This window comes from Peromyscus maniculatus, chromosome 12 (genome assembly GCF_049852395.1).
Source record: "Peromyscus maniculatus bairdii isolate BWxNUB_F1_BW_parent chromosome 12, HU_Pman_BW_mat_3.1, whole genome shotgun sequence".
Taxonomy (NCBI): domain Eukaryota; kingdom Metazoa; phylum Chordata; class Mammalia; order Rodentia; family Cricetidae; genus Peromyscus; species Peromyscus maniculatus.
Window position 1 is genome coordinate 25,320,284 of NC_134863.1, and position 21,444 is coordinate 25,341,727.

The 21,444-nt window shown below is 45.0% G+C and overlaps 1 protein-coding gene across 18 annotated transcripts in view; it reads right to left on the reverse strand.

Annotated features, from left to right (window-relative positions):
• Window positions 1–214: 214 nt before the first annotated feature.
• Window positions 215–21,444, reverse strand: part of Kalrn (kalirin RhoGEF kinase) — a 605,995-nt gene continuing 584,765 nt past the window's right edge. For all 18 annotated transcript variants that reach the window (XM_015993393.3, XM_042259218.2, XM_042259217.2 and 15 more), the window contains 8 exons: window positions 21,132–21,303; window positions 18,109–18,230; window positions 17,216–17,347; window positions 15,478–15,642; window positions 13,689–13,767; window positions 11,082–11,282; window positions 7,985–8,123; window positions 215–7,171 (listed from right to left, as the gene is read on the reverse strand). In XM_015993393.3, the coding sequence (XP_015848879.1) occupies window positions 6,626–7,171; window positions 7,985–8,123; window positions 11,082–11,282; window positions 13,689–13,767; window positions 15,478–15,642; window positions 17,216–17,347; window positions 18,109–18,230; window positions 21,132–21,303 (1,556 nt within the window). In that variant the 3' untranslated portion in view covers window positions 215–6,625. The remainder of the gene's footprint in view (window positions 7,172–7,984; window positions 8,124–11,081; window positions 11,283–13,688; window positions 13,768–15,477; window positions 15,643–17,215; window positions 17,348–18,108; window positions 18,231–21,131; window positions 21,304–21,444) is intronic.

The window sequence follows — 21,444 nt, forward strand, 5'->3', positions numbered from 1 at the left end:
AGTTGGCTCAGTGGGTTAAGGGACTTGCTACCAAGCCTGATGACCTGAGTTCAATCTCCTGGACCCAAGAGCTCCTACAGATTGCCTTCTTACATACACACTGGGACTCGTGCGCGCGTGCACACACACACACACACATGCACACGCACACGCACACGCATACAAATAAATGTTATAACATTTTTAAGGGGGGCAGGCAACTAAAAATAGTATCTTCAGTATATTATATTTATAGGAATGCATAACATATGAAATGTACATTTTGAAACTTCATCCACAACTTATAACATTTACTGCAGTAATAATAACAAGACAGCAGGTCGGCACTTTACAACATTACACATGAGTGATTCTAACTTACAAATAAAATATTTACAACCTACCTTTACAAAACAACATTGTGTGCATACAAAATGAACAACTGCAGGGAAATTTAAAATAACAAAACAACCAAAACCCAAAACCCCAGAAGATACACTTAAGGCAGACAGCAAGACACTGAACTAATTAAGGCTGTGGAATTCTTCTGCACCTTGAAAATATAGAGCTATTTACCAATACTGTGGAGTGATTTTGAATCAATTGTTACAAGCCTGATGGAAGTATGTATTTATATGTATATGTGTAATGGTCCCTATGGGGAAACCTGTCCACTTATGGATAAGGCCTTTTATCTGAATGGCCAGAGGAGCCCACCACAAATTCTCATAAAACTTTGGGGGAAGGGATCACTCAAAACCAAGAAGTGTGGGCACAGTTTGCAAATCAGGTATTAAAATTCAAAGATAGGCCAGGCATGATGGCACATGCCTTTAATCTCAGCACTTGGGAGGCAGAGGCAGGCAGATCTCTGGCCAGCCTGGTCTACAGAGTGAGCTCCAGGACAGCCAGGGACTACACAAAGGGACCCTGTCTCAAAATCAAAACAACAACAAACACACACACACACACACACACACACACACACACACACACACACACTAAAGAACTCAAATATAGAATTCTGAGTAAACAGAATCACATAAATAATGGTCCCAATGTGTTTCATAATTTGTTCGATTGGCCATGTGGACTTCAAAAGACATCAAATTAATTCTCATGTGACTAGAATTCTCCATGTATTATTCCTAACGGTTTTTGAATGATCTTAAATGGTTTTCCAGTAGAAAAACTGACCCACCCGGGCTGCCTGCCTGCAATGGATAGATTTCTGCATATGAGCAATAACATATACATACATATTATACACTATATACATGTACAGATGTACATATATCCATATTTTCCAACAGTGTGCCCTCAATTGCTGCTGTTCTCTACATAAATAGCATTCTCAAGGGTATGCTTAGTTCTTCACAGTCTGTTTGTCCCTCTCCCAGTTGTATTTACTTCCCCACAGTAGTCTAATGTCTGGCAGAAACAGAAGTAAAAGCACCAGGGTTAAAAAAGAAAGAAAGAAATCAAACACAGAGGTGATAGATATGGCTTAAGTTAGCAGGAGAAGACAAATGGTTTGTTAACTTCAGGTTCGTCACAGTAACGGTCTCCAGGGACTCCAGGATTCGGACTTCGTTCTTGATGGAAATGGGGAATTCATGCAACTCCTATCCCTGGACTGGCAAATTCCCCTGGTTAAATTAACTCTCAGGAATTCCAAGACGTGCTATTTGCGCATTTTCTTGCTCTTCCCTGTTCACTGAAGGAGGTTTATCTGACTAAACCGTGAGGTTGCTCATATGGATAAAAACTAAATCTGACCACAGTTTGGAATGTCTTAGCAAACAGGCTAATAGAAAAAGACAATATAGCCTGGGATTGTTAACTTTAGGTTTTTAATTAATATCATTTAAAGATGAAAGCACTGTAGTAGAAAGACTGTATTCTCCTGTAGCTTCAACTTATATTAAAAAATAAGGGAAATGTCTTTCATAAAAAATATGGCCATATAATATTTCTGTATTCTATTTCCTTATAGATTTTTCATGAAAAACATTTCAGCCCTTTTGAGCTCTTTAGAATGAATGAGACCATGAGAGCCTTAAGGTTTTCAGAAAATCATTATTATCCTGTATCTTCTTTTCTGTTGGTGGAATCTATGTGAGCTTTTATTTCAGCCTATCCTGGGTCTAATAATTCCTTCCCTAAAGGTATTTAGATTTTTAAATAGCAAAGAAAAATCATGAGGTGCTTTTTACAAATAAATCTTTTGAAAGCTTATATATGTTTGCCTAATCCAGACTCTATTGGAATGTTACCCAGGCAAGAAAGGAATATGGTCTATAGTCCTCAAAACTCACCCAGTACAATTCATGGGCTACCCTAGGATGACGTGGTGAGTGGGTCCTTTGTCTACTACAGAGACCCTTTGTGGTCAATAGATTTCCCCCTATCAGGTATAGAAGAGAGAGTTTCAATTAACACAGAAAAATAACCACCGTTTACTTTATATCTTATTTTCTCCCACTTATTCTCACAGATCTAAATTTCCATGTTCTTCCAGATTAGGCAAGAAAAAAAAAAAAGAAGTAGTGAGTAGCTCCTAGGCCTGGAAGTTTGGAGACAAGAGAAGACTAGTCTGGAAAGACCAGAACCAAAGCTCTCCTTCTCTAGGGCCAATCCATCTCCCCCTACTTCCCACCATTTGCCTTTTCTAGCAGATTCTTGGAGGCTCCTAAAGAAATGAATTGTGACATGGGAGGATGTTTGATCCTCACATCTGCCCTCCCAGTGAGGAAAGTAACTGTTTGGGTTCTTTGTTCAGATTTTTCCCAGAGCATATAGCTTGGGAAGAGAAGGGGATGGCTGGATATTTTGGAAGGCATCAGACTCTGACATAAGAAATACTGGAGAAAAGAGCCTATGGACATTTAAAGCCTCATCAGTTCTCCTAACCCTTCTCTGTAGACAACCTCTTGAAGGGTGGAAATTATAAGTTAAGGCCAAAAACACGTAGACGAGGAGCGCCCAGAACTTCCAATAAAAAGCGATTGACTGTGTTTAACCTCATGAGTTTGCAAATCGTATCCAAACATAAGACTGTGGGAAACTGGAATGTTCAAAGTTATTGTCAATAAAATTCTAGCACTGGCAGTGTGTAGCACTTTAAGGAAATCAAAATATTTTAGAGATGTGTCAACTAGGACATTTTCCTAAACATTCTTAAGAGATTAATGTTCTCTCGCTCTCTCTCCAAATTCCATTTTATTAATGGGGACGTGGAGCAGACACAAGAATGAATTTGGAGTAGCTGAGATCAACGCTCAAAAACACCTGGTCCCGTCCTACACTCAGATGTTTTCGTTTAAAAGACATTTAAACCTTTCATGTCAAGGTTTAAGACCTAAGGAAGAAATTCTGCAGTATCAGCAAATCTAAATGCAATTGAACTTCTTCCCTCCCCTCCTCCCCTCAGAAAGGCACTACTATTTATAAAGGCCTTGTGAAGCACAAAGCTGCGACGCCAGCTTTCCCCTCGGCCTCCTCCACCCGCACTTGGGTGGCTTGTGGCTGGGAGAGAGCTGAAGGCTACATCCAACATTACGATGTTTTTCTTAACAGTTTTTTACCACATTCAGTTCTAAGTGGTGAGAAATCTGTTTGCTTTGAAACAAATGTAAAAGGCGCCAAAAAAAAAAAAAAAAAAAAGATTAGATTTCTCATCGTGGGCTGGCTCTGATCTTTTCCATCACTCTGTACCCCACTCTTTTAACACAAAACAAAAGAGCTTGGAAGAATGAATATGTGCCAAACAAGAAACCTGCGACGACTCTCACGACTTTCACGAGCACTGTTTTCCTGGGGTCACCTGGCAGTTCACCCTCAGTGAGAACAACTGGGATGGTAGGAGGGCTGGAAGATTTCCTCTCCTCTCCCCTCTTCTCTCCTAGTGATAAATCTCCCTGCCGAAACAGGTGCAGGAGAAGGGCCCCTCGTTCTTCCTCTCCAGCCACTGTTGCGCACATCTGCACTCCCAACTCTATTTCCTAGCCCAGTCAATGGGAGTGCTCCTAATTCCCAGCTTGCTAGGGAGAGTTCTTGAGCCAAGACCATCTTGTTCCCTGGTGGAGGGACCCAGGTGCTTCTGCAGATGGGAGCCCCCCTCTTCATTTCAGTCATCAAATTACAGAAAGTGCGTTCCCTTTCTCTTAGGACCTCTCTGAAGTTTGTCTTCTTCTGACAGCTGGAGTGGGCTTCCATTAACCCAACCACGTTCCTTTCCCTTCTGTCTATCCTTTCCTGTCTTCTCTGTGTACTCGGGACAGTTCCATGCGGCCCACATCTAGATCATCCCAACCCTGACACAAACATGGCTGGGAAAACTTTGGCTCTGCCTAGCATTCTGTCACCCCCAGCACGTGCTTTCAAACTGGCCCTTCCGTGGCATCTGATCACTGTTCTAGACCCTTTTCCTCCCTAGCAGAAACTCAGCCAGCCATAACAATTCTAATTGACTCTGCAAGAAGCCCTTCTTTTGAGACAGCCATAATGCACAGACCTGGCTACGTCTCTTTCTGGGTCTTTGCAGTCCTCAGAGCCTGTACTTTATCCCACAACAAGTCCTCTGGGTCCAGGCCTTCCTCCTTCATGTTATACTTCATAATAAAGACATGTTTACTAAAAGAAAGCTTTAGTAAGCATGTTTTAAATATCATATCATATGGTTTTATGTTTGTATACATCACAGTTTAAGTGAAGAATGTGGAGAGCTAGCAAGCTCTGAGGGGGTGAGGCTTGATGACCCAGGAACACCCGAAGACAAGGAAACTATACAGTCAGAGTCGGTTTCCATATATTTGGTTAATCCCCAAGATACTAGATGCTATCTAATCTTATTGCTTTTACGTTCTATTAATTTATTACTCTATAATCTTGGATGAGATAAGATGGAGGGTGGATGATGAGAAATTTGGCTTTGAAACCAATGGGGGTGGGGTATGTGGGGGGGAATGATAAGCATTTTAATTCTGTATTTCCACCATGGGAATAAGTGTTTTTATACACTAAAGTTCAGACTGTTCCCATCATTTCTTCTTTAAACTGTTAAAATAATTCTGCAGCTTATTTTCCCTTCCCAAATTCTCTGATTGCACTTTGTGCTACATGATTTCAATTTTCTCATTCCCACTAGCAGGAGAGACACGATGACATGAAGCCTGATTTACATAAACACTGGAGTTATAGTTTTAGAATATTATTTGCCTAAAAGCATTTTTTTAAACACACTCTAGAAAACAAAGGGTGGATCATGTACAAACACAATATAACAAAAACTCTCCCATCCCCCTCTAACAAACAAAAAACAAAAAACAAACCATGAAATGCCCTGGTTAATTTGATTTCCCTTAAGAGGGCACCAGGCAGTCAATAATCTTGTATGGAGAAAGCAGCATTGGCCTCAGAATACAGTTAATCCTTTTAGTCCAGAGATGTTGGTGGCTGTGTGGTGATAGGTATTGCTATCCCAGTTAAAAACCCATGCTGTGTTAGAGTGATGGGTCAGGCTTTGCTCCATGGCTTCAGAAAGGACTTAGGACTAGCCTTTAAAAGGCTTATATGGCTGCCTCCTTTTGGTAAGCACCCGAAGCTTCATGAGGGGTTAGGAATAAAGCAAGCTAACTTTCTGGAAACTGTATTCTACAGCTATGCAACCAGAAAGAGCTGCTCCATTGTTCACAGGAACTGTAGGAAAAGTTTCCATGTGCCCTTTTGTATGAACTCATGATATACATTTGCCCATGTCAGGCCTGGTGTGGACATAAAACCAGCCCCCAACACTTACTAGATTTGGACTTAACTTCCTGACTTTCCTACAGGAGGAACTCTGAGCTGTCAGTGAGTTCAGGGGGGAACTTTTGATAAACAGAACCTATCTTACTCAAACAACCCATAATGGAGGACAAAGAAAAATCTAATTCACAGATTGCAAAGGGTCACATTGCTTTCTCTTAATACACAGGTTCTGATAAAAGATTTCTATACAAGATTTATAAAATGCTCTAAAAAACTCGTCATCTAATTGTGCTTAGTCAAAATAATGCGATGCTTCGGTAAATAAATTACTGTTTTAACGGGAGCACTCAAAGTTACTTATGATTGATTTCATATAGACCTCTATATTATAAAACTCTGAAACCTGAATGGGATCTATTATACTGTATGTGTATATGTATCCTGTTAAGAAACTATATCTAAGCCATCTAAAGCAGAATAGTTGACATCTTTGTTAAATAGAACTTTTAGCTTAAATTTTCAACGGAGTCAGACACCTACTATATTCCTCACAGTGGGTGGACGGTTTGCCCACTGAACCACTCATTTTGGAATGTACAATTAAAATTTTATACCAACTACTTTCTTGTCAGCCTTGCCCTTTTCTTTTTGAAACACTTTCTGCAACTCTGCATCTTTACTTCTTCAGCATGACCTTCTGGAATGCTCCTGGGATTAGGGTCACTTTTCTGCCGCCGGGACCCTGCGTAACCACAGACAAGGTTTAAGAGAACCACCTCTCGATCCAGAGACCCACATGGAGTGAAATGATGAACAGAGTTATTTACAGACACTTTCAGTCTTGCTTTGGTTCACACCTGCACTTCTATGTGAAACCTCAGGGGGTTGGGGATGGCTAGGTCCCTTGGTTCACCCTATTGACGATGTAGCTCTTGACATTGGGAATGGGCCGCACGTCATTCTGGTGCTTGCGGCGTTCTATGAAGCAGGCCAGGCGGGAGGTGTCCAAGGGGATCTTGGAGTAGCTGCCGTTGTGGGGCTGCAGCCATGGATGCTGCAGGCATGTGGCTGCTGTGGGCCGCCTCCGGAAGTCTTCCTGCAAGATGACATTGATGAAATCCCTGGCCGCGTTGCTCACACCACAGAAGTACTCATGGGGGAAGCTGAAATCCACCCTGCACACGTTGATACAGGTCTCCTCTTTGCTCTCATCTAAGAAGGGGGAGACCCCACTCAGCATGACATATGTCAGAACCCCGATGCTCCAGATGTCCGTGCCCAGGGAGACGGGGATGCCTTGGATCACTTCTGGGGCAGCGAACTCAGGGTTCCCCAGAAGATGGTGGATGTGGAAGTGGCCTGAGATCTGGACGGCGTCTTCCAAGTCGATGAGTTTTACTCGAGGCACTGGGATCCGGAGGTCAATGAGCAAGTTTTCGGGCTGCAGGGATCCAGCAAGGCAGGGAGAAAAGAGGCAAGATCAGGTCTTTGTTGACTACCAGGTGGAATATGCTAGCTAAACAGAGTTCTGTTATTCTTCAATAAACCTTGTGCATGTTGGATATTCCCCATTCAAAGGCAAAGGAGGCTTCCAAGGATGGCATTGAACTCACTAGACTCTGAGTTTAGGTGGCACTTTAGATAAGTTGTTTGGCATTGAAAATTGTGCCATTGCGGCGGGGGAGGGGGGGGCCCGGATACAGGGCTAACTGTATACTTCTGGCTGGCCTGGAACTTATGGAGAACCTACTATCTCTGCCTCCTGATTGCTAGGCTTAAAGATTTAGGTCACTGCACCCAGCCAATGCTACCCCACCCTAATGTTAAGGATCCAATCCAGGGCCTTAATCATGCTAAGCAGGTGCTCTGCCACTAAGTCACACACGTATTCCAGAATATCAGGCTTTCTTATCCAGCCTTTGTTTTTGTAATGAATCAAGAAAATAAATAGCCTTTTAAGAAAACAGAAGCATTTCATTAAAAACAAATTTTTTCTGGGCAGTAGTGGTGGATGCCTTTAATTCCGGAACTTGGGAGGCAGAGGCAGGTGGATCTATGACTTCAAGGCCATCCTGGTCTACAGAGTGAGTTTCAGGACAGCCAGGGCTACTCAGAGAAACCCTGTCTTGAAACAAAACAAAACAAAAACAAACAAAAAAGAAAAGAAAAGAAATACAAATGTACATTCTCCAAGGCAATGGCTGGTAAGTTAGACTCCGCTATTTTGCTCCAGCAGGTGCTGATTTTGTATTACCTTTATGTCCAAATGTGCAACCCTGCAGTTATGAAGGTACTGCAGAGCTTCCATGATATCTCGGATATAGAAAGCTACTTTTTCTTCCATCAGCTCATCATGATTCATAAGGTAGTCCAAGAGTCGGCCGTCATCCATCCTGAAAGCAAGGAGGTGAGGGAAAATAGAATGCTTGGGGAAAAACAGAGAAACGACCTGTGTATAAAGCTTAAAAAGGCTCTAAGATGTCTCTTATTAATGGAAATTGGTATTGCAACACACACATATTTCAGAGCCCAAAGTGAGTGTCACGTCCAGAACTAGAATAAATCAAGCTATAAATGTGTTAAGCTCCACCAGAAATTCTTAGAACTTTGCTTACAGAATACTGTTTTGTTGACTTTAAGGTCTAGCCTGGCTTTAAGGTTAGGTTGATGAGGGAAATTTTTTTTTTTAACCTTAAAAATTATTTTACTTTTAACGTTTTTTTGATGGGAAAAATGTGAAGTAGGATATGTTTCCCCTTGGCATATTTGATCTCTTCTTAACTCCTTTACCTTTATTTATTTATTTATTTATTTATTTATTTATTTATTTATTTGGTTTTTCGAGACAGGGTTTCTCTGTGTAGGTTTGCACCTTTCCTGGATCTCGATCTGTAGCCCAGGCTGGCCTCGAACTCACAGAGATCCACCTGGCTCTGCCTCCCGAAGTGCTGGGATTAAAGGTGTGAGCCACCACCGCCCGGCTCCTTTGCCTTTCTTGACAGCTTGCCAAGTTTCAAAGGCTGACTGGGAATGTGGTAAGTGGAGCCAGCCAGATGCAGATTTGGTTTCTGGCTCTGCCACTTAGCAGATGGTGGCTGCGGGTCATCACTGAAACGCTCCGTGTTTTGGCTTCCCTGAAGCAGCACACCGTCTTTCCCAGTGGGGACAGCCACAGGACAGCGACAGCAGCAACAACAAGACAAGACCTACTTCTCTGTCGGCCGTGTGCAAGAGCCAGGCAAGGCAGTGAGGAATTAAAGACATAATCCACAGGGTAACAAAGCGCTTGTGGCGACTGAGCGAGAATGGCCTCCTTAGGCTCATCTGTCTGTTTGGATACTTGGTCCCCAGTTGGTGTCATTGTTTGGGAAGGATTAGGAGGTGTGTTGCCATGTTAGAGGAGGTGTGTCATTGCTTGTGGGCTTTGAAGTTTTCAATGGTCTTTACCATTCCTAGTTAGCTTTCCACCTTGTGCTTTGTGGAGCAGGATGTAAAGATCTCAGCTACCGCGCTGGCACCATGCCTGCCTGCCTGCCTGCCTGCCGCCATGCTCCCCACCATGATGGCCATGGGCTCTGACCCTCTGACACTGTAAGCCCCGCCCCCCAATAAACTCTTCTATACATTGCCTTGGTCATGGTGTCTTATCACAGCAATAGAGAAATAACTAAGGCAGTGCTGAGCCAAGAGTAGCCACTTCCGGGCTCCCCGGGCCCTTTGGTAACAAGAAGTGATCGAACTCTTTAAGGTGCAGTGAGTCATTTGAGATACATCTCAGGAAATGCCCACGTCAAGGCGTGTGATCCAGGGTACGGATAACTCAGCTGAAACCTACACATATAACTCGTCCTCGTTTTTCGCCTCTAGCTTGTGCCTTGCTGTGAGACTCTTCGACTTCCTTGGCAGGAGAAAAAGATGGAGGCCCTGGAAGGCTCCTCTGCCTCCCTCTGACCTCCTAGGTGTGAGTCGAGAGAAGACAGAGCAGAGAGGATGGCATTGGGTTCATTACATGCAACTCCCAGAGGCCCTTGGAGCAAGTTAGGAGGGATTCGCAGCAACGCTGCTCCAAACCCACAAAGCATCAGAGGCCCCACCCATCTTGGGCTGTTCCCTAGTCTGCATCCTTCCTAGACCAGGGACTCAACATCTCAATTGCCTGGACGAGGAGGGTTCCACCAGCAGTCCCTACCAACCACTACAGGAGACCTACAGCAGAGCAAGATTCAGCTCGTGGTTCTGCTCAGGCCTGGCTCCTCACACATCTTCCCTGACAGTCACATCCAACAGAGCACCGTTGTGTGTTCTCACAGCCCTGTCTAGTGTATGATTCCTAGCATTTCCCATGCCATAGTTAAAGTATTATTTATCTCTTGGTCTTTTTTGTTTGTTTGATTTTTGAGGCAGGGTTTCTCTGTGTAGCTCTGGCTGTCCTAGAACTCACTTTATAGACCAGGCTGGCCTCAAACTCACAGAGATCCACCTGTCTCTGCCTCCCCAGTGCTGGGATCAAAGGTATGTGCCACCACTGCCCAGCTATTTCTTGTTCTTAATTATTGGACTTACGGCCTCAAAGGATAAGAGCTGTGTCTTTCTACATTTATTATCTAGATAAACTGTCATTCCTGGAATATCTTGGAGGGAAAATACTACCCTGAAAGAATAGGGTAGTGTTGTGGCTACTGATCTGTGGACAAACCCCTCTCATTCCCACTCCACTCCTGCCCATCAGCCTTCTACTAGTAAACCCTTCTTAAATGTCAGCCAAGCCTGAGAGCACACAATAGGGAGAAAACGAAAATGCAAGTGAGAAATGAGCACAGATTACAGCTAGGGGAAAGAAATAAGTTCTGGTGATCTAGTCTACAGTATGGTGACTATAGTTAACAATATGAACTGTTAATGCATTTCAAATAGCTAGAGAAGTTTTTTAAAAAGTTTTTATCACAAAGAAATGATGGATGTTTAAGGTGATGGATATATTAATATCCTGATTTGATGATCACACAGTGTATATATGCAATGAAACACTGTACCCCACAAATATAAAAAACGAAATAAAACTTAGAAAAATACGGAAAAGTGGAGTGAGAAGATGTGGGTTCAAGGCCCATTTCTCCAACCATACTTTTGTAGAGCTACCTTTAAAGACCTTCTCTAGTCTTGATTTTCTAGTCTGTAGAATGGGACCTACATTTATATAATAAAACAGGAGGTGAAAGAGCATATGGCTCATGTAGCACTTTTTACACCATAAATCACGGTGCAAAACGTGACTCTTCTCCCATTAATGGCAGGCAATGGATAACCCAGGCAGAGGCGGACCACACTAGAGGTATGATCCCTGTACTCACAGTTCCAAAATCAGGATGTAGGACGTGGGGGACTCGTAGGTATCATGGAGAGTGACATACTGGGGGTGCTGCAGGTGCTGAAGCAGGGCAGCCTCATGGGCAGCCTGCTCCTTCTTCTTCATTTTTTTGCTCACAAATTTCACAGCAACATCTTTGCGGGTAGCTTTGTGAATGCATTTCTTTACAATAGAGAAACGGCCTCTGAGAGACAAAAGGGGAAAAGGTTTTCCAAGGTTCACCAGTCAGCAGGGTGTCATTTACCAGAATATGTTATAGGGTATGTGTGCATGCTCAAGCATACTCGTGTGCGCATGCACGTGAACATGCTCACTGGAATCGCCAAGACAGTAACATCTTACAGGTTGAGTGTCCCTAATCCAAAAATCCAAAATCCAAAATGCCCTAACATCTGACACCTTTTGAGTGCAGACATGAGAACACCGTGGAAAGTTCCATACCTGACGTCACATGATGAGTGACAGTTCAAATGCAGGTTCACTAGACATAGCACATAAAATTACCTTCAGCCAGAGCTGTGCGTGAAATATGGGCAAATTTTTTTGGACTTGGGTCCCCTCCTAAAGACATCTCACTGTGTACATGTCCACGTTCCTCAAAAATCCTTAGTGCAAAAATATTTCTGGCCCCAAGCATTTGAAGAAGCGCTGTCAAGCAGTATTAGAAATCTTTCTGGGCCTGGAGGGATAGGTTAGGACCTGGGTTGGATTTTGAGCATCCAGCTCCAAGGTATCTGACACCCTCTTCTGGACTCTTCAGTCACCAGACCCACATGAGATGCAGGTACATACACGCAGGCACTTAGCCGTACTCATGAAATAAAAACAAATACATTTGAAATGAAAAGAGAGCGCTTTCCTTCTGGGACCAGTGGTTTGGCTCAGTGGATAAGGCACCTGCTGTCTGAAGAGATAAGCCTAACAGCCTGAGCTTGGTGCCTAGAGCTCACAGAAAATCAGTAGAGCACCGACTCCACAAACTGTTCTCTGACCTCCACACAGGGGCATGTGTGCACACACCCCACATAATACATACACATACATCCTAAATATAACAAAATAAAAAGAAAGCCTTCCTTTTATACTTTTAATTATAATAATATATATTTTTAAAAGCCAACTCTCCTTCCTCAGCATCCTAGGGTTCTTTGAGATGCCAAATGTAAACTAGAATATTTTTTTTAGTCAAGTTATTTTCATGCCATTTTGAACAGTACAATGGGTTTATTTTCTTTTCCAAGCAGAATATACTTCCATACACAATGATGGAGCTGGTGAATGGCTCAGTAGTTAAGAGCACCGTTGTTCTTACAGAAGACCAATGTTCAGTTCCCAGCACGCATGTGGTAGCTCATAACTATCCTATCTCCAATTCCAGGAGATCCAACATCCTCTTCTGGTCTCTGCAGGGACCAGGCATGTATGTGGTGCTCAGATATACGTGCAGGCAAAATAGTCATACACATAAATAAAATTCATTTAAAAAAGAAAGTAAAATGAATACATGAAACTTTCAAAATTCTCCTTTATTTTTATTTTATGTGTATGGCTATTTTGCTTACATTTATGCCTGTGCATCATGTGTGTGCCATGCTCCCAGAGGCTAGAAGAGAGTGTGAGAACCATTGGGACTAGAGTCACAGATGGTTGTGAGCTGCCATGTGGGTGCTAGGAATTGAATCCATGTCCTCTGGAAGAGCAGCCAGTGCTCTTAGCCACTAAGCCTGAATACATAGATTTTTTTTTTTACACAAAATTTTGGTATGTTTTACCCACAGAGGAAGTCTGAACAAGTTCTTTGACCACAGTGCAATGAAATTAGAAATGAGTAACAAAATATAATTTAAAATCTCATACATATTAAAGCATTTTATGTAATTTGTAACCCATTATAATTGGCTCAAAAACTAAACTATAGTTTAAAAAAATACCTAGAAACAATGATAATGAAAATATCATATATCGGGGCTGGAGAGATGGCTCAGAGGTTAAGAGCACTGGCTGCTCTTCCAAAGGTCCCGAGTTCAATTCCCAGAAACCACATGGTGGCTCACAACCATGTATAATGAGATCTGGTGCCCTCTTTTGGCATGTAGACAGAAAACTGTATATGTAATAAATAAATAAAACTTAAATAAAAGAGAAAATATCATATATCAAACTTGGGACATGTAGCTAAAATTACATTTTTAGGAAAAATTTGAGTCTTAAAATCTTATATTAGAAAATGAAAGGCTAAGAGTGGATGAGGCTAGCTTCCAACTTAGTTAAAGAAAAAGAATAATAGAAAAGTCCCAGGAACACACTAGCTGTTTTCCATCTACAGAGAGAATGCATGTACACAAGATAGAAACACCAGCTGGGACAGTGGTGGCGCACACCTTTAATCCCAGCACTCAGGGGGTAGAGGCAGGTGGATCTCTGTGAGTTCAAGGCCAGCCTGGTTTACAGAGCTAGTTTCAGAACAGCCAGGGCTACACAAAGAAACACTGTCTCAAAAATCCATTTTTTTTTTTTTTAAAAAAAAGAAAGACCAACAAAACCAAACTGATCATTCTTCTGTTGAGAGGTGGCTGGTATCCTTCCTTACCTGCCAATCTCGTTCAGTTCAGTATAAGCAGAATCAAAATTCTCCTTCCAAGAAATGGTGGCACCATCAGCAGCTGCATCTTTGGGAGAGGGAGAATCCACAAGTGACATTGTGGATGTCACATGAAAAGAAAGCAAAGCTTCACAAAGACAATCCAGCATAATAAGCCAAGGGAAATAACCCATTCCTATGACAAATATGGAGACCTCCCAGTGGGAAAAGGCTGTGATGCTCTGGAATGTTATTTTTAAAATGTCTGAGGGGAACTGATATGGGAGGGTCAGACAGACACTCTCTGTCAGCTCCTCAAACAAAGGGAGAACAGGGGACACGATCAGAAATGTAGCTTCACAGAACGTTAGAGAAAACGTAGAAAGGGGGAATGAGAGCACTTTGAAGAAGGAGGAAAGCCAGTGAAAATGAGGATCACGGAGGACGCAGAGAGAATGAACAAGCTGAATGTCACAGAAGAAAAAGGGAAACACTTGTGAGAAAGCCTTCTAGAGATTTCCCTGCCTGGCACCACTGTCCTCAGCCTTGGGCAAGTTTACCCTGTATATGGGACGATTGAACTTCATCCACAATTGGTTCTTGTGGGTGATTTGGAGATTCAGCTTGACCTTGTATGATGTGTTAGTTCTCTTCACACACACACACACACACACACACACACACACACACACACACACACACACACACACACACACCCATAGGGATTTGTATTGTCTGCTGGGGATCCGTCCGGTCTTAGAAGTAACAGAACAAAAATGGTGGCCATCCCAAGCCACACTGAGTTGGTGGCTTGGAAAGAAGGGAACCCATATCAGCAACTCAGTGTTTTAGACTCCACACTGGTCAGTCACCTCGGCTCTCCCGGAACCCGAGCTGGTGACATGCCCACAATGAATTTTGAGGATGGATGGATGGATCCAGGGCCAAGGTTTTCCACGCCTGTGAGGTTTTCTCACACGCCTGTGAGAACAAGTCAAGGTCACTGGCAGGCCACTGTCTGGGCTGGCCATGACCTGAGACTGCGGGGCATTTTTGGCCAAGGCCCTATGGGGACTCTAGACTTCCTTGAACCCACAGGGACACAAGTCTGCTGCTTTCTAAGTAGGGTGACACTCCCACCCTTTGTCTTGTCCTCGGCATGCACACGTCACACGTCACTTCCATGCACTGCCTAGAGTGGGTATCGCTTCAGACCAGCAAATTTCCTCTTTTAAAATGCCTACAGGATCAAGATGGGCAGAGTAGGTGGGTCAGAGGGCAAGGTGGGCAAAATATCCATTTCCAGTTAGTTACATGTATGTCTTAGTCAATTTCTATTTTATGGAGATAAAATAGATCCATGTTGGAAACTAAATTCTGGAAGGGGGGGGGTTGCAAATATCAGCGTTTCATCTGATAGTGAAGTCCTTCATCCGGGTTGCTTTTCTCTCTCCGTTTTAAGAGGCCTGCCAGAGGCACTCAGGGGAAAACAGACTGTCAATTCCATAAGAGGTCTGAGAGAAGGGCCGGAGCCAGAAAGCACCCTGGGACACAGGTCTCTCCTGCCTGTCCCTCGAGTTCCCCTGAGGAACCCCAAAATGCCGAGGGCCAGCAATGGTGGTAGAGCTAACGTTGGCTCCGATAGACCTCCTGGAGACACTCCATCTGGTCTCTCAGAGGTGACCTGAGGGAAGCTGCCACGCATCCCCAGGTCACCTCCCATGGGGGTGAGAGAGGCCGATTTTTTTTGACTAGCGTGCTTTTGCTGGCTGGCGGTCCGGGTCTTGCTGGGACTCACCGTACTCTGGAAGGCGCACAAACTCCGAGGCTTCACTGGGAAGGCTGATTCCCCAAGGGTTGCTGGCACTGACCCGGAACTGATAAGGGCATCCAGGACTAAGGTCTTCAATGACGAGGTAAGTGTCCAAGGTCGAAGCGACGGACTGCTGCCAGACCTGGGAACCTAGGGGCGCAGTTCCAAGGAAAAGGAGAGAGTCTAAGAGACATTGTTTCAAAGGCCTTCAGCAAACAAAGATGGGAGAATGGACAGAATCAGTTCAAAGGGGGGTGTGGCCATTGTCAGGCTCTGAAAGTCTGCGGTCCAATGTTGGGGGGGGGTTAGGCCCAGTTTCCTAAATAACATTAAATGAAGGCTGTGCAAGAGGCTGGCCTATGAACTCTATCCCTTCTCAAATGTGCACGTTGAAGACCTAGCTCTGACTCTACATGGGAATATGCGGCAGCTTGATCGGGCTAGAAGAAAATACAAGTCAGTAACCAAAGGAGAGAAAACATGCCCCTGGAAACTGAAACAAAATTGAGCACGTATGGGAGCATATGTGCATGTGAGAATACTCCAGGGCATGGCACAATTCTCCCCCTTCACTCTAGCTACAGTTCACAGAAACCCGGCGGAGAAGGGAGCACTGATCTTACTCGACGGAGGAAGAAGGAGGGCCTCAGAAACACTAAGCAGTTTGTCTATGAGGCTTAGATTCCGAGAGAACACGGACATGAGTGAAGCAGGTCCCCTGGCTCAGCATGACACCCACGCTGGCCCTCCACACCCTGCTGCAGGCAGCTTCAGAAACAGGCGGAAATAAAGAGTCTCGTAATGGCACAGCTCCCGATTAACAGGGAGAAGAATGAAGATAATGATAGTAACAGAAAGCAGTGGGGGGCAAGCAGGGGGTGGGCAAGCAGGTGCTTTCCCTTCAATTGGGTAAGTCGGGATGTGGTTCGGAGCTGTGTTACGACAAGCGCAAACTGCCTGGAAGCACTTTTTAAAACATTATTATTATTGTTGTTGTTGTTATTTATTATGATGATTTTATTATTACTGAGGGTCTCACTATGTAACCCTAGCTGACCTAGGTCAGTCACTCTGTAGACCAGGTTTGGCTTTGAACTCAGGGAGAATCACCTGCCAATACCTTCCAAGTGCGAGTTAGGACCCAAGGTGTGCACCACCACACCTGGCTTAAACTAATTAACTCCCTCCCTCCCTCCCTCCCTCCCTCCCTCCCTCCCTCCCTCCCTCCCTCCCTCCCTTCTTTCCTCACGATTAAAGATCATGTATGTATACATGCTATAGATTTTATCTGGTGGTCGAGGGGTAGAGCTCTGACCATCCTACTACGGTTTCTGTTTTGGGAGAAAAACCACAGACTAGTCAGAGCAGGGGCTAGTGGGAGCTTGCCCCTTACTAACTACCGCCTTGTGTTTCTTTACTCTTTAGCTTCCTGTCTGTAAAATGGGCTCTGTTGCGCCCCGCCCTGCCCCGTCTGTGTGATTGAGCAGGGTAAGCAGGACAATGCAGTGAAAACACATTGCCCCCTAGTGGCTGCCCGGGGGAGGTTTCCCTGTGGACCGGCAGGCAGCTGCAGCCCGGCCCCAGGCTTCGGCGCTAAGCTCCCAGGGTGCGCGAAGCCAGGCTGATTGCCGTGAACTGGAGGATATATATGAAGTCTCAGGTTCACGACCCCCGAAGACCTCCCGAGGAGAAGCAAACACAGAAGAAGAGCAGCGCTACACACCTTCCTCGCGGTACTCCACCGTGTACCCCGAAATCGTGCAGTTCCCGGTGCTGACGGGGGGCAGCCAGCGGAGGATGACGGAGGTGCAGCTCCTCTCCTGGGCGATGGGGCGGTTGGGGGCTGCGGGAACACCTGTGGAGACAGGCAGCAGGGCGGGGTCGCTTCTCAGAACTCGAGTTGCACACCAGAGTAGCACGGAGCACTGGAAACATGCCAAACCTGCCTCAAATCTGGCGCATAACCTCGTCCAAGTAGTGCACCTTTCTCCAGGCCCAAGAGAGGCCTAAAGATGGGACCTGAGATGGGTCCTGCGGCCTGACAACCTCCTTCAATTAAACGCCACACACCGGAAAAGCTGGCTAAAGCTGGTCAGGAGCCACGCTGGAGGATTGGGTAGGAGCTCTTAGGCATGTTGCTCTTCCCATCGGCCTGGGTTCTGCTTTAGAATTTGACGAGGGATCTTTCTTCCCCGAGTCTCAGGGTACCCTGGTCATTCTCACTTAAAATGACCAATGTGAATTCTTGGAGGCAGGAATAGGGGAGGGAGAATGGGGGCAGCCAGGGAAGTGGGGAGGAGGAATCTGGAGTCATTGTTCAATAGGAACAGATGATGAAAGAGTTATGTGGATGGGTGGCCGTGGTGACCACAAACCAGTGGGTGTGTCCTCAGTGCCACTGAGTTCTCCGCTTAAAAGTGGTTGAGATGCTAAGTTTTATTGTTGTGTTTTTGCTATAGTTAAGAAATGCTTTAAAATAGTGTGTGTTTGTGTGTGTGTGTGTGTGTGTGTGTGTGTGTGAGAGAGAGAGAGAGAGAGAGAGAGAGAGAGAGAGAGAGAGAGAGAGAGAGAGAGAGAGAGAGAGAGAGAGAGCGCGCACTAGGGCACACAGCATACCTTGCACCTTAACTGTGGCCGACGTGGACGCAGCGCCGTGGTCGTTTGTTGCTATGCAGGTATAAATCCCGCTGTCTTGGGGCATCAGGTTGCAGATCTTGAGGGTGATATCTCCAGAATCACTAGGACATTAAATGGATCTCCTTCAGACTCCAGTGAGGAGACAGTTGAGGGACAGGTAAGATGCCACCCGCTTGGTTCATGGTGCACAGACATGAGAGTGCATGCCCCCAGCTCACCCACCTCTACACTTTGTATCCACAAGGCTAGCCACTTATGAATTTAGGTTCCGTTCATTTCATTTGAGGAGGGTGACAGGAGGTGTGTGTGTACTTCATTGCACTATTCAATTAAGTTCTCTATTCTTCTTTTTTTTGGGGGGGGGTCTTTTTTAAGATTTATTTATTTATTGTGTTCATACAATATTCTGCCTGCATGTAAGCCTGCAGGCCAGAAGAGTGCACCAGATCTCATTATAGATGGTTGTGAGCCGCCATGTGGTTGCTGGGAATTGAACTCATGACCTCTGGAAGAGCAGGCAGTGCTCTTAACCTCTGAGCCATCTTTCCAGACCTTTTTTGGTTTTTCAAGACAGGTTTTCTCTGTGTTAGTTTTGGTGGCTGGCCTAGATCTCACTCTGTAGACCAGGCTGGCCTTGAACTCACAGAGATCTATCTGGCTCTGCCTCCCCAGTGCTGGGATTAAAGGTGTACGCCATCCCCGCCTGGCTAAGCTCTCTATTCTTTTTTTTTTTTTTTTTTTTTTTTTTGGTTTTTTCGAGACAGGGTTTCTCTGCGTAGCTTTGCGCCTTTCCTGGAGCTCACTTGGTAGCCCAGACTGGCCTCGAACTCACAGCGATCCGCCTGGCTCTGCCTCCCGAGTGCTGGGATTAAAGGCGTGCGCCACCACCGCCCGGCTTAAGCTCTCTATTCTTAATTTACTATGTGAGGAAAATATTTTCTGGCTGTTCTCTTTGCCCAAATTTGTGTAAATAAGGAATAGAATAGGAATAATAGATGAATTAAAAATAAATAAAACCCTATAACCTACTGGTTTACAATGTCATTATGAGTACATTACACAAGTAGCCTTGTGCTGAAATAGCTTCAATCTCATAAGTCAGTAACAAATGATAAAACAGACTAAATAATGGAAAGGTTTACATATTTCAAGTCTTACACGTGGGATCCCTAAAATGATTAAGTAGGTGCCTGGGGAGATGACTCTGTGGACAATGTGCTTGTTGTACAAGCATGAGCATCTGAGCTAGTGACAGGTTGGGTGCAGCGTGTGCCTGTGACCCCAGAACTGGGTGGGTCGGAGAGCAGGCAGATCCAGAGACTGCTGGCCAGCCAGTCCAGCTGAAACAGTAGACTCCAGGTAAAAAGCAAGACATGAAGACACTTGAAGTGGACCTCTGGTCTCCAAGTGCACATGTCTAGGTGAGCAAACCCACTCATACACACATGTACACACTCACAAAGTGATCCAAGGAAGGGTAAATTCCCCACCTAAATGGTAACTTTCTCACTTGCCCCAGAATGGGGTTCAGAAACACCTCACGGAAGGAACTGCTCTGAAAGAGTTAAATTACAGGGAAGTCAGTCCCCTCTCTCTGTGGTGTTTTGAATGAGGATCATATATTTGAATGTTTGATCCCTAGTTGGTGGAACTTCTTGGAAAGGATTAGAAGGTGTGGCCTTGTTGGAGGAGGTGTGTCCCTGGGGGTGAGCTTTGAGGTTTCAAAAGCCCACACCAGGCCCAGTCTCCATCTCTCTGCCTCCTGCTTGTGGATCAGATGTGAACTCTCAGCTACTGCTCCAGAGCCATGCCTGCCTGCCTGCCTGCTGGCATGCTCCCTGCCATGATGGTCATGGATTCTGGTACCCTCTGGAAGGTAGTAGAGCTTCCAAATGGAGCTTTTATGAGCTCCAAATCGAATGCTTTGTCATATAAGTTTCCTTGGTCATGGTGTCTCTTCACAGCAACAGAAAGGTAACTAACTAACACAGCATCCCTGGAGGTGTGACATGTTCTGAGATCTTCATGGTCAAACAATGACCCTCATACCTGAGCAGTTGCTCAGGTCCATGAAGTTTTATGACCTGACCAGGCATCTCTTCTGGAACTACCAAAGAAGGCACCACCCCCTCCTCTAACACACACACACACACACACACACACACACACACACACACACACACACACCACTCACAATCAGTTTAAGCCAATCAATGAAATGTACTTGATTCTAGACATTTCCCTAAGTGACAGATGAGCCATTAGAGTTTAGTATTGCTTGTCCACTGTAAGCAGCAATGCCCAGTGATGCTCAGAGTTCCTGTGGGGGTGGGGGACAAGTTAGAATGGCTGGGAGGCTGCCAATCAAGCAGAGTTTTAGTGTGGAAGCACCTTACATTTTGGAACGCGCCTTCCCCCACTTCTCGTAAAATAGTTCTTAGGTAAGGAATGAATCACATCACTATCTCTAAGCTTCCTGATGGGCATGAAGCATTCCAGGGTGTTAGTCAGCTTTCAGTACTTCTGACAGATCTCCCTGGGGGTCCTTGACAGACTGATCATCTAATAAGGGTGGCAGGAGGGCAGGGGCCACAGGAACATTTTATATCTATGGTTCAGGCTTGGCCTGTGATTTATTTGTTTACTGTAGGTCCAGCACAGAGTGTTTCTAGATGGTTCCTGTTAGCCTCAGGTGTGTCCATCTGGTGCTGGGCAGCACACACAATGCATGCTGGCACTAAACCAGAAGCTCAGGCTAAGGGGCCAGCTGCAGACTGGACAGCTGAGGCTGTGCCCAAGACTTGAACACCGGATGTTCTGATATGGGAAGCTGAGCCACCCATGTTTTTAACTCAGTCTCTCTCCTGATCAAGGCCAAGTGTGTGATCTGGAATAAACACTAGGACAGAACTTTGGGGGTGACCAGTAATCCGGAGAGAATGTCACCCAGAATCCAGCCTCCGCCGGGTGCTCTGGGCTCAGGTGCTGTGTGATCCACTTACCAGGAGGAGATGGTGTATGTGGCTGAACTGTTGTCAGTGTCTAGGATGTTCTGGTCTGGACCCTTCCAGGTGATGGTGGGCTTCGGCCGCCCACAGACTTTGCACTGTAGTATCACCGTGTCTCCAAGCAAGCAGGTCACATCTACCAAGGGCACAAGGAATTCTGGGGCCACTGCAATTGAATGGATACACATTCACATTACTCACAACAGATTTATAATAGTCGCCATTTTAGACGTAATACTCTCACCCCCCAGAGACGGACATCATGATTCCAATGACCCTCAAGCCTACCACTGTCTAATCAGTGTGC